Source organism: Indicator indicator, chromosome 20 (genome assembly GCF_027791375.1).
Source record: "Indicator indicator isolate 239-I01 chromosome 20, UM_Iind_1.1, whole genome shotgun sequence".
Lineage (NCBI taxonomy): Eukaryota > Metazoa > Chordata > Aves > Piciformes > Indicatoridae > Indicator > Indicator indicator.
In genome coordinates, this window is record NC_072029.1 from 19,161,071 (window position 1) to 19,173,766 (window position 12,696).

At 38.9% G+C, this 12,696-nt stretch overlaps 1 protein-coding gene across 1 annotated transcript in view; it reads left to right on the plus strand.

Moving 5' to 3' along the window:
• MINDY4 (MINDY lysine 48 deubiquitinase 4) overlaps positions 1-12,696 on the plus strand; it is a 57,299-nt gene that overhangs the window by 32,066 nt on the left and 12,537 nt on the right. The window contains 2 exon segments of the mRNA XM_054390111.1: positions 3,579-3,642; positions 5,466-5,627. Coding sequence (XP_054246086.1) covers positions 3,579-3,642; positions 5,466-5,627 — 226 coding nt within the window.

Sequence of the window (12,696 nt, forward strand, 5' to 3'; positions counted from 1 at the left end):
AGTGTCACTTTGTAACACTTGAGAAAGAGGGGACCCAGGGATAGAAGAATAAGGTTAGGCCTGATGGTAGAATGAGATTTTGAAGACAAGATGCATGAAAGGAGAGTAGATTCTGACACAAATATGTAGGCATCTGTCAAATAAGATCTGCAAATAAGGAAGCTATATAGCCTGCTAGATGAGGAATGTGACCCAGGTGGAAACATGACCACAAAGGCAAAGAAGAGGAAGAGCTGAATTAGGTTTGAAGAAGTTTGTTGCACTGAAGAAGGAACAACAAAGGTTAGTGGTAAAGGAAAATGAGAAAAGTGAAACTAACAGGAAAAAAGGGAAGGATCGGGAAGACAAAAGAGGTGATTGTACAGATTCTGTTTGATGTCTTTCTACATAAGGACTGGTCTGTTGGTAATGGGAAAAAACTGGGATTTGTACAAATAATGGAGAGAGACATGAGACATTTTTCTGCCTTTTAAAGAAAATTCAGGAAACCTGTTACCAGCATTGGTTCACAAAACAGGGAAGTTCACTATGTATTGGATGACAGCAGATTTGGTGTGGATATGCAACAGAAAGATTTCTTATGGTGACAAGGGAAAAAAAAAAATTCAAATTATTCCCCTGACACATCCACCTCCTTCTAGAACAGATCAGTATAAGTCATAAAGTTGAGGAACATGTCTGAAGAGAAGGAAATTTATTAGCTCATTCTCTGGAGAATTTCCTGATCTTTAGAGTGCAAAGGAATGAAAAAGAGCTCTAGCACTTTAGTAAGAAGAACATGGTTCAAAGTCAGGATGGATAATTTGAATCTGTGTATGAAAACTGAATTAATTTTGTCTGAGATAGAACTGAACCTGAAAAGGGAAGGAAAACAACTGGGTGTATTTTTGCCAAATCTCATCCCTAAACTTATGTAAGACTTTCTGAGCTGTTTCTTGCTTTGCCAGACTTTATGAATGGGCTCAATCCTAAGAGATTACTTTCCTTGGCATGCTGTACTGCTTGCCCCACTAAAACATCCATCAGACTCATGTCTGGTGCAGTACTTCTGGAGAAATGGGTGTTCTCCGTTTCTATATGCTGAAATAATTAGCTCCTAAAATCACAGGTACGATGACAATGATGCTTAATAACTTCTCATAATAGAGGTCACCAGATCAGATCAAGCAACTCAGTCTTTATCTCAGCAGGTTGAGAAGCTGTAGGCAAAATTCTGAAAATAAAGAAGCTAACTACAGAGATAAATGGAAAATGACAGGGAATGCAATCTAACTTAACAGAAGATAAATCATACCAGACTGAACTAATACTCTACTTTGTTAGAAGAGCTGCTTTTTTAAAGTGGGAAATGAAATAGATGAATTCTACTTGAACTTCAGTAAAGCATGCAATGGAGAAATGCTATTTAAACTGAAAAAAAAATTCAAATTAGTTAATGGAAAGATAATAAGAGGGTTTTGTATTTGGTATCATGCCAAATGAAATGTTATTTGCTAATGTGAAAGTTAGAGACCTTTTAAGAATTGTAAAGGTGATAAAGAAAAGGGACTCAGAGTTATCAGTGTGGGGAAGGTTACTGGTAGAGTTCCTCACTGATTAGTTTGGTATTAAACTTTTTTCATTCTCTACAGTAATGTTGGATTAAGGGGCTGTAGATTAGGAATGAGGGATGCAGAAGAGTCAAGCCTTTAACTCATTACTGATGGTGACCATAATACTTAAAAGTCTTCTGGCTTAAAATTAATGGGATTTGCTGTTTTAAAGTGATTTAAAAATCATGAAAAATTCTGTGCAGAGATAAAAGAGTGTTAGTAGTAATGATTCATTCATTATGTCTGTTTTGACATCAGATAGCCAAGACACCAGTATAAACAAATGCTTCAGCTTTGGTTGTCATCAATGAATACCTTCACAGCGTGGTATAAGACAACACATTGTTATCATTAGCTGATATTTTTGTAGTGCATAAAAGCTGATATCTTTCATTATAACACAGTAAGTTCACCTGCACAGAAGCTGGAGAGTCATTGGCAGGTATGAATAATAATCTTAAAGCCATTTCAAATAGGTGTAAATCTCATAGCTATATGCCTGACATTTGTTTCCTCATTAGCAAAGATGATGTGAAAGGCAGATGTTGTTCTTCTTGAAAATCTGAGATACACCTCTGAACTCCCATATTGTTTGTACCTACAGATGAAATTAGAACTTCCTCCTATTGTCTTTGTCATATGTCCCATCATCCCTAACTGACGCATATTGTCTAGTCCACTCGTTTCAAACAAGGTGATGGCATTTGAAAGATGAAACTGTTTCTAAAACTAACAAATGGCCAAAATCCAAAGATTATTATCACCTTTGCTTGCAGTGTTGCATGAGAGAATTTTCCATATCACAGGCACACTTTAATTGGCCTTTTCTTTGATTTCACACCAGCAAGACATGTTATTATGGCACTTTGTTATGACTGAGACCAACTGGTAAGCTAGCCTTAAAATAATTTTTTTAAAAAAGGGATTGCGATTGAATGGCTCTGACTCAATTTGAATGATTTTAAGTATCATTTGAGCTGGAAATCTTGTAAATTATGTATTATATTCTGATTTTGGTGTTCAGAGAAATCCCATGAGAAAATACTTACATACAGTTTGGGATGGAGACAGGGAATGACCCAGCTTTTTACTTACCAAAATTTTAACAGAGCGTGTTTAGCAGTGCTGAATGGAAATTTCTAGTTAGCTCTACTCTAATCACTTCAGTGCAAATCATAAACAAAATATTTTTGTTTAAAAAAAAAAAGGTTAATTGGGCTAATTGCCAAAAAGCACAAACAACTGGTGCACAAAAGATTTTACAAGTCAGATGAGAGTTAAACGGCAAGATGTATGTAGAAAAACTTGAGTTCTAATTCATGATCATAGAAACATCCTCTCTACCTGTGTAACAATAACAAAATAAGAGTGTAGCCAAAAGAATTGAGATCAACATATTTTGTACTTGAAAGGAAATATCTTTTTAAAGAGCCTTAGAATTAATCTATGGAGTTCCCAGAATATAGTACACTTTTTTCTCAAAACTAGATTAGACATGTGTTTATGTATAAAACAGTGTTAGCAATTACATTGCATCTGCAGGATAAAAATTATCACAGTTACAACCTTCATTTTTTATGTCATCAACCAGTCACTAATTCAATAATTCCAAGAGTTATGGAAGAGGGAATTTGGTTTGGGCAGATATTACTCCATAATTATCATTATTTCACTTACGTAGAGTTTTCACTATGATGTCATACAATAGAAAGAACCAGAACCTTCCGTTTCCTTCCCTTTCCTTCCCTTTCCTCCCCTTTCCCTTTTCTCGTCTCCCCTTTCCCCTTTTCCCTTCCTTTTTAACTTTTGTTTGCAACAGGTGTAGTTTGGGTTTGGTGCAAAAACATCTGCTTGAAATGATTTCAAAGTGTAGAGCTCTATTTCTTGTTGGTGTACAGCTTCGGGCTATTTCTCCCCCAAGTTTGAGATGTTAACTCTAATGAAAAAAAAAACAGTTGTGCTTCACCATTCTCCACTCCTTCCCAGGGTGCGCGATGATTTCGATGTGCCTACAAACTGACTGATTGGCAGATACAACTACTGTACTCAGGTGAGGTGATGAGCATGTGGGCTTGGAGATGTCATATACCCCTGCATGTGAACTGACCTCTGCAAGCAGATGGAATTCTTATTTTAAGTTCCTTATGTTTTCCATTTTTCCCCACAATGGGAAGCTCCTTCATCCTTTATTCAGGTTTTCCTTGTGTTTTGGCATATTGGTATCCTTGCCTTCAGAGCCTCTACTTTTTATCCTGTTCTTCTGACCCACATGTGTCTGTGCCTGTGTGTGCATGTGCTCATACTCCTCTCATCTGCCTCTTTTGAACTCCTTAGTTGTTTTTAGTGCTGAGATACTGCTGAGACTGCAAACGGAGTGTCCTCCCTGCCATTGCAGAAAGGAGACTGAAGCTGCATGTCCAGTCGTACACCTTCACTGTAAATGGTCACTGCCCAGCTAACTGAGCTAATGCTGTCTGAGGCTAACTGGTACTTCAAAGTGGTGATACTGACTTATTATAGGTGTTTCTAAAAGACATGTGGTGCTTGAAATCATAAGCAGTCTCAATTTCTGTCTGACACTTAGGACCACAACTTTACATAGTCTATATTCCAGCTCATTTCCTGTACCAAATGTCACAGAGTGCCCATAGAGGCATCCACCCAGTTGGAAACAGTTTGCCTTGGACACAGAGGTGGAATGTAGGTCCCACAATTCTGAGACATGGATTCCCCTAAAGCTGAGACATGGGCAGTTGTGTGGTCTGAATATGGTCCACAGCTGTTGAATGTAGTGTCATATGGCTGCAATAGGCCAAGCTTCATGTTCTCTTGTACTGTTGCTGGAAGACTTCCATGCTGTGGTTATGTGGCAATTTCTCAAGAAGGTGATGGGATATCACTGGTGGATTCAAACTCCTAAAAACATCAGTGAGAACCTCTAAACTCTGGGGAGTTCTGCAGGAGAAACATGGGGCTATAATCGTCTGCAGTAGTTTTAAAATCATTGATCAAGTCCAAGCTGGCAATGTCACTGCTATTCATGTCTTCAGGCATGGTAATTTGGACCATTTTGTCTGGAAACTTTCTTCTTATTATTTCCCTTCCTATTTCTTGGCATATGTTATTAATACTTAGTTGGTTCATTGCAGCAGTGCAGGCTGCTGCTAGATGTTGTTGTGTGCTGTGACATCCTGTCTGGCTCTTGTGTGATCTCATGCTAAGCAAAATGTCTGGTGTCTCTGATCCTTGAACTTTATGCCCATTTGCACACTCAAATGCACACACACCAGCTCACATGTATGGTGCTTCTGACACACTTTAAGTTCAGTTGGAGAGGAAATAATGGACAATCTGCTGTAGTAAGTGTCAGTATATTAGTGATGTGGACCAGATGTGAAGCCGTATGGGTGAATGTCTTACTGAATTGGGCTTCAGTTCATCCAGAAAAAAATCTGTGAGAGAAAAAAATTTGTAACAAATCATGTACAATATACAAAATAACAATATCAGTTAGTACTGTGCAGGCTTTCACTGTAGTGAAAAAGAGACACCAAAATATTTTAATTTAAAAAAACTCATGCAGCACTACTATGAGAAGGTTGAGAACTGGTTGTAAAAGTTCATTGATTATTAGCAGTTTGCCTTTGGAGAGATGAACTCTGAAAACTCCACTAATATTTCCTCATTTAAATGGAATATCTGGAAAAAATATTATAAGAAATCTTAATTCTAAAGCTAAACTTAAAGCCAGTACATAAGTTAAGAGTCTGTTCCATAAATAACTTCCTGAGTCCTGACTCAGTCTTGTACTGATGTCTGGTAGAGACATGTAACTACTGTTTCCTTTTGTGTTTTTAAACATATCACAAACAGGAATTGGTGAACTTACTTCTGACTGGCAAAGCTGTGTCCAATGTTTTCAACGATGTGAGAGAGCTGGACTCTGGAAACAGCAATATCACAATATTGAAAGGTATCACAAGCTGCAGTGATATTGGTTTCCTGTGTATCTTCGAGCACTATGGTATTTGTCAGGTATGCTCTCCATTCTTCTGATTTTAAGTAAAAAAGGAATCAAATACATTTAAAATTGGCTTGCAATGAATATAGCAGTGAAGTAATTACAGACTTGACTTAATTGCTCACTCAGAGGTACCTGATGCTGCTTTAGATGTCCCTAGGCAGAGCATGGTCTCACTCTGGGTGTTAGTTCTGTGTCAGGCCTGCCACCCCTTGGTAAATGACTTTGGTAGTCTGCAGCATCTGAAATTTTACATGCCCATCGTGTTTTTTAACTTATCTCCTGATGTGAGGGTCAGTTTACAGATTAACACTTCTATTTAAGGGGCTGAACTAGGACCTGTTCGTTGCAGTCTGTGGAGCTGTTCAGCTGACAAAACGTAACTGCACTCGAGGCTGAGCTGAATAAATTTCCCTGACAGTATTCACTAGGTCTCCACTGATCATAGTGGAATCAAGACACCATCCTCACAAGTGGACACCTACATCTTATTCATGTATGTGTAAGCAACTGAATCAGAAGCTGAAACTCACTGTCAGTATTCAGTTTCACACAAGTGATGGGGAGTCAGATTGATTTTAATCTCTACTCCCTGCTGTAATGGTGCTTATAGTGTATTAGCAGTAAAGAAAATAGAAAGTAGCTGTCAATATAGTGGGAATGTTCCCTTTAACATATCTTGGAAAGCAGTATTTTAACTGCAGTCACAATGAAAATTAAAAGATAGCTTAAAAATTTCAAAGAAGTGACAGTCATCAATTTAGCTCTGGAAGATTTTGTATAAGGATTTCACTGGCTCTTTACCAACAGAAATTGTGGTGAAGATGGACTATCTTCCCTAAAGACATGTTCTGTCTCAAACAGACAATCTTGTGTTTGACGCAAGGATATTGTTTGAAATTCTCTTGCTCGTGTTAGACAATTGCAGTGGTTCCATCTGGATTTGCAATCAGTGCCTCAATAAAAATTTGCAAGTGATTAGCAAGGAATTTGTTTGTACTGATATAAGTTTGTGACTGAAAACAAAGCTTGATTTCAGCTGTTTCCCATATGGCTAAAGTCAGTCACATTTTCCTACTATGGACAAAAGTTATTTTGATTTAAAGCGGTTCTTTAAGTTATTCATAAGGTTATAATACGGCTTAAATTCAGTCAAGACAGCCTATCAGTATCTAAATCAGATTAATTCAGAACAAACTGGACTAAAAATAAACCAGCTTCTAGTTCAAGCTCCTTGTCCTTTTCTATAAACGATGTAACATTTAAAACCTCAAAAAATAGTTACGCACCACTGTAGCATTTTTTCCATTCTCTAGTGAGGAAAATTACTTCTAAGCAGCAAAATGGTAAGTGAGGTCAGTGCAGGTAAGACCTACTTCTTTGCCATCTGCCCTCTAAAAATAAAAAGTTACCCAGAGAATCAGGCACCATCTTCCACTTATTCTGAAAATCATACAGTGGAAAGGTCCTGTTTCTTCTACTAATATGCTCTTGCATGGGAGCTGGACACATTAGCACTGATGTGTTTTCCAAGCTGATGACTCTTAATCAGTTACAGAAACTCCAGTAGACGTAGTTTCCTTTATTTCAGTCTGCATTAGTTGGGCAAATTGTCTTGCTTTTTATTAAGAACATCTCTGAGTGCTCTAAATTTCAGTTTGTCTGTCTCAGCACATGGTGCACTGCCTGCCTTGAGGACTAGGACAAAAGTCAGATTCTGGTGCACTTTGGCATTACAGAATGGTAGGGCTTGGAAAGGGACCTGTAGTAATCATCTGGACCAACCCCCTGCTAAAGCAAGGTCACCCAGAGCAGGTTGCCCAGGATCATGTCCAGGCAAGTTTGGAATCTCTCCAGAGAAGGCGGCTCCACAGCCTCTCTGGGCAGCCTGTTCCAGAGTTCTGTCACCCTCATAGTAAAGAAGTTTTTCCTCATGTTTAGGTGGAGCTTCTTGTGTTCTAGTTTGTGCCTGTTGCCCCTTGCCCTGTTGCTGAGCACCACTGAAGTGTGTCTGGCCCCATCCTCTTGACCCCTGCCCTTTAGACATTGGTAAGCATATTGATAAGATGCCCTCTTCGTCTTCTCCAAGCTAAACAGCCCCAGGTCTCTCAGCATTTCATCATCACAGAGATACTCCAGTCCCCTCCGCATCTTTGTAGCCTCTGCTGGATTCTCTCCAGTTGTTCCCTGTCTCTCTTGAACTAGGGAGCCCAGAACAAGACACAGTACTCCAGATGTGGCCTCACTAGGGCAGAGTAGAGAGACAGAAGAACCTTTCTCAACTTACTGGTCAAACTCTTCTTCATGCACCCCAGGAGACCATTGGCCTTGTTGGCCACAAAGGTACATTGCTGGCTCATGATAAATTTGTCCACAAGGTCCCTCAGGTCCTTCTCTGCAGAGCTGCTTTCCAGCAAGTCAACTCCTAACTTGTACTGGTGCATGGGGTTATTCCTCCCTACATACAGGATGCTACACTTGTCCTTGTTAAACATCAGGAAGTTCCTCTCTGCTCAACTCTCCATCCTGTCCAGGTCTCGCTGAATGGCAGCACAGCCTGACAGTGTGTCAGCTGCTCCTCTCAGTTTTGTGTCATCAGCAAACTTGCTGAGAATACACTCTATCCCCTCTTCCAGGCCATGGATGAATGTGTTGAAGACCTGAAGTCTGGGGAGTCTCCACTGTGGCTTCATCATGAGAGGCCAGACTCCAAACTCTGCTTTCTGTTACAAAGATACAAGTCTGGAACAATTTAGAAAAAAATAAATGTCACTGATTTTTTGCAGTAGTGGAACTGAGAATAACATTTGCCTGCAGGTCCTTCAAACTGACTCTTTTCTTCCTCTTAGTGTTTAAGTGGATTCAACATCCAATTACATTGTGGCTATGAGGATGGTAACTGAAACCAGTAATGGAAAAGGATTGTCACTTTTGGTTGGCTTTTTTTTTTTGTTTCCAGAAGAAAATCATGAGCATGATATATGGTGAATCATAGACATTGGAGTCAGAAAACTCCCTTTAGGTCACATGCAGCCAGTCTCTCAGGGGATAATTCAGGATATTTTTATGTCCTATTAAATAGTAGGCTTTCTTTTCAAAATCTGTATCCATGAAGTTCTTGCCTTTTTGTTCAGATGGTCATTTGTTAGTTGATCGTAGTGCATGTAACTGTAATCTTATATATATTTTTTCTCTTATGTCTCTACTTTAAAAGGTGAAGAAGTGCAGTACAGACTTGAAGGTACCTGAAAATGTGAAAATTCGAATATCTATACACAGCTTGTGCTTTGGATACATAAAGTCTGACTGTTCATTTACTTAGTTTCCTCTGATTCTCCTTCTTACTTCTAATCCAGTCTGCCCCTGAACAATTCATCCCCATCCGCTAGACATTTACAAGCTGACGTAACAGTTCCTCCCTTTTTCATCAGTACATCCTGTCAGATCTTATTTTTATTGCTCTACTCTAGACTTCTTACAGCTTACCAACCCATTTAGGAAGAGATATGAAAGATTCCAGACTAGATGCAGTAAATCCACATGGAGAAAAATTTCTATAAAGTTTTATCTCCCTTGTCTAATATGTGGAATGTTTGTATGTAATCCACGATTGCCTTGGCGTATGTTCTGAGTGGAAAACATCATGAGGGCATGTGAACTGATTAATCCTTCTGTCAAACTCCTACAGTAGCAAATCAAAACAAAATGATCAGTCTTTTTTTTTCTCCAGTGGTTGCCTGAAGAATCCCTCTGCTGCTGATCCATTAGTCTCTTCCAGTGGATCATGCTGAATGTGTTATCTTTGCTGATGAGAAAGATGTATGCTTCATGTAATTTGTCTGGAATCATTAATGTCTAATCATCGTTCTTAGTCCTAATGTATCAACCTACCCAGGATATTTTTTGTTAGGTAATTACTTGTTGCAAAATGTTTCACAATGACAGATGGGTTCATTCAATCCGTTTCATATGCAAACATTTAGTTTTGTAGTCAGATTCTGTAGTTAAATGGAACAAGCTAGATGTCTCATTCTGCTGCTTTTCAGTAGGCAAGCTTCCTTTCATTGTGGTAAGGCCATATTTAAGATGTATTAATTCCATCTGATCTTGCATGTTTAACTAAGAAACCTGCATGCAGATTTTAGGTTTCCTGGAAAGCATTTCAAAAAGCTGGTCACATAAAATTAGTGCAGGTCTTCCTGGGCTGCAGCATGCAGTAGTTTGACAGTAGTCTCAGGGAAGCTGAGTTGCTTGTGCAACAGGGATAAGACCTCAGAAAAAGGAGTGATGCACAGAGCAGGTAGGGCCAAATTTATAGCTGTTGTGAGTGAGAAATTTCATGCATTTGAGTCAGAGTCTGTGTCCTAAATGCCACATTAAAATTGCAGGTGAAAATATGAATAATGAAATGCTCTTTTCAATCCTTATTGTGGTGTTAAAATTGGAAACAGATGGAAACAGATACTCCTCATATTTGTAAGAGATCACTGAAGAGACTAAGAATGACAAGAGGGAAAATTAAGGATTCTCATCTGAAAATTTTAAAAGATAGTATTATGATGATTATTACAATTAATAATAATAAGTAATAACATCTAGCATTTATGTGTAATTTCCTATGAGTAGATACATGCTTTGATAAAGAGGAATGTAAGGAGGGAGGGAATCAGAGGAACAAAAGTTATTCCGATAAGTCATCAAGCAAGCTAGTGGCTGAACTGGAAAGAGAGTACCTAGGTATTCTGAATCTCTCATTTTGCAGTTAATATGATATTGGATGATTAATTTGCCCATCCTTCTAAAATGCATTTTGAAACCTCTTTAGGTATGTGCTGTTGTACATAAGGTAGAATCATAGAATCATTTAGGTTGGAAAATGACCTTAATATCATTGAGTCCAACCATGAACCTAACATTGCCAAGTCCAGCACAAAACCATGTTCCTCAGCAGCACATCTATGTCATTTAAATCCTTTCAGAGTCAGTGACTGCACCACTGTCCTGGGCAGCCTCTTCCAGTGCTTGACAAGCGTTTCATTGAAGAGATTTTTCCCAATATCCAATCTAAGCCTCCCAAGAAGGTTACTGGACTCTTTTGAACCTTGTCTCTAATACTTCTATGTCTTCATTGATTCTCTTCTGCTTTTAACCTATTCTGCTAGAGTAGTTAAACCTCCTATCAGCTGATGTCCCAAATTCATTCTACTCTGATTCTTTACAATGTCCAAGTCTCTGCCTCAGCTGTCGGCGTTTCCAGAGACTTCTGCTTGTATTTTTTGCATTTCTGAAAATGAGGAGAGAACATGGCATTGTCAGAAAAAGGCATGCTCATGTTTCCTATTTCTTTTCAAAAAGAGAGAGAAACATAAATAAACAGAATTTATTCATTAAAATTCCACAGATGGGAAATACTATCTTTGGTCCTTTCGATGGAACCAGCACACTCCGTGCTATAACAAGACCTACTTGAATTATTAAATTCATCACACATGGTCTGTCTTCTGGAACTTCACCTGTTTATTTGCCCTGTAGAACATCCTTCCTATAACCTTATGTCTGCTAAAGAGGCACCTTTCACAGTCAGATGGGCTGGATTCAAGCCAGGTCATTGGTTGTGGAGGGGGGAGGTTTAGAAAGAGGCTATTAACCATCTCGTTTAAGAAACCAACAATGAAAATATTCATGAGCAAAATGGAAACTGATGGTTGGGTTTAGTTTTCCACTTATTTTTCAGTAATGGCTATGTGGTAGATAGTGTACCACATAGATGAATTAAGCAAAGGGCCCTGCTATTTATGAAGATATTTGTGAGCACTACTGTGGGCAAAAGCACATGATACATACCAGTTTGACTGGAACAAGGCTGACAAACTGGCCATTTAAAAGTCTATTCTCTATTCCTTGTTTTTCTATCTCCCTTTTTAGCCTGAAACTGACATTTTCCTTAAAGAAATCCTATTGTCCTCCTACCTGTCCCTGGACAGTTATTTTGCCAGAGGCCAGTTACTGTTGCTGGGATATTGGCATCGATTTCTTGTTAAGAGCCTTCCAAATAAAACAGAATCACAGAGTTTTTATTTATGACAGTAAGAATAACAAACCCCATGTTTCAAAGACTTCTGCATGCTTTGTAAGCAGACAGAACACAAAATGATAAGTCAAATATTTTCTGCATGGCTCTCTAGATTATAAATACCTGCATTCGGATCTGGATTTATCTCATCTAAGTTTAGGTCCCTTACTGGGGGTTGGACTAGATGACCTTTAAAGGTCCCCTCCAAATCAAAGCATTTTATGATACTAATATGCTTAAAATGCTTCTGGTAAGAGTCCAGTCAAATCCATTTATAAATGATGAAGAGGGGGATCCAAATTTCTGACAAAGCTCGTCCCTTCCTTGTTTGATTTTACAGACAGACAAAAGACATCCCCCAAATACTAGGGGCCAGCCTAAGGTAGCGGGTCTAGAACTAGATGCTGTATGACCTTAAAGGGAGTGTAGGAATGACCCGAGGTATCTGGAAAACCAGGGGCCCCTCAAAGATTGCAACAGAGAGAGTAGACATTGGTTTGGGGGAAAAGCAAACCTGCAGTGACCAACCAACAGCTGGAATGCAGCTTGATGTTAAAGGCAGCAGCTACTCCTCAACTAGGATGACTGACCTGACTGAAATGAAGGCTTCTCCCCATTTATGGGAGATGAGGATCTGACCTGCAATGTCTTTATGCTCTCCTTGTTGTCTGAAAGTTCATGCCCTCACCTTCAAGCATTGTAATTGAAAACGATACATATTTGGAAAATGTTCCTACAGCCCTTGCTTACCTGAACAGTTTGTCCTGACTTGAGTGGGGCTGTTCATGTAAGCAAGAACCAGAGTGGATGTGAGTTTTCAAACAGTTCAGTATCCCTCTGATCTTGTTTTGTCAAATGGTGTTTGGCAAAGCTTGGGAGTTCATTTAGCACACATTTTGAGGAGAAGACTGGCTGTTCCTTTTTGGCTTTGATTTGTCTGCATATTGAAAGATGAATGTTTGTGAGACTGATCTTTCACTCCTCTAATTTGCCATCTTTTGTTGCATCTG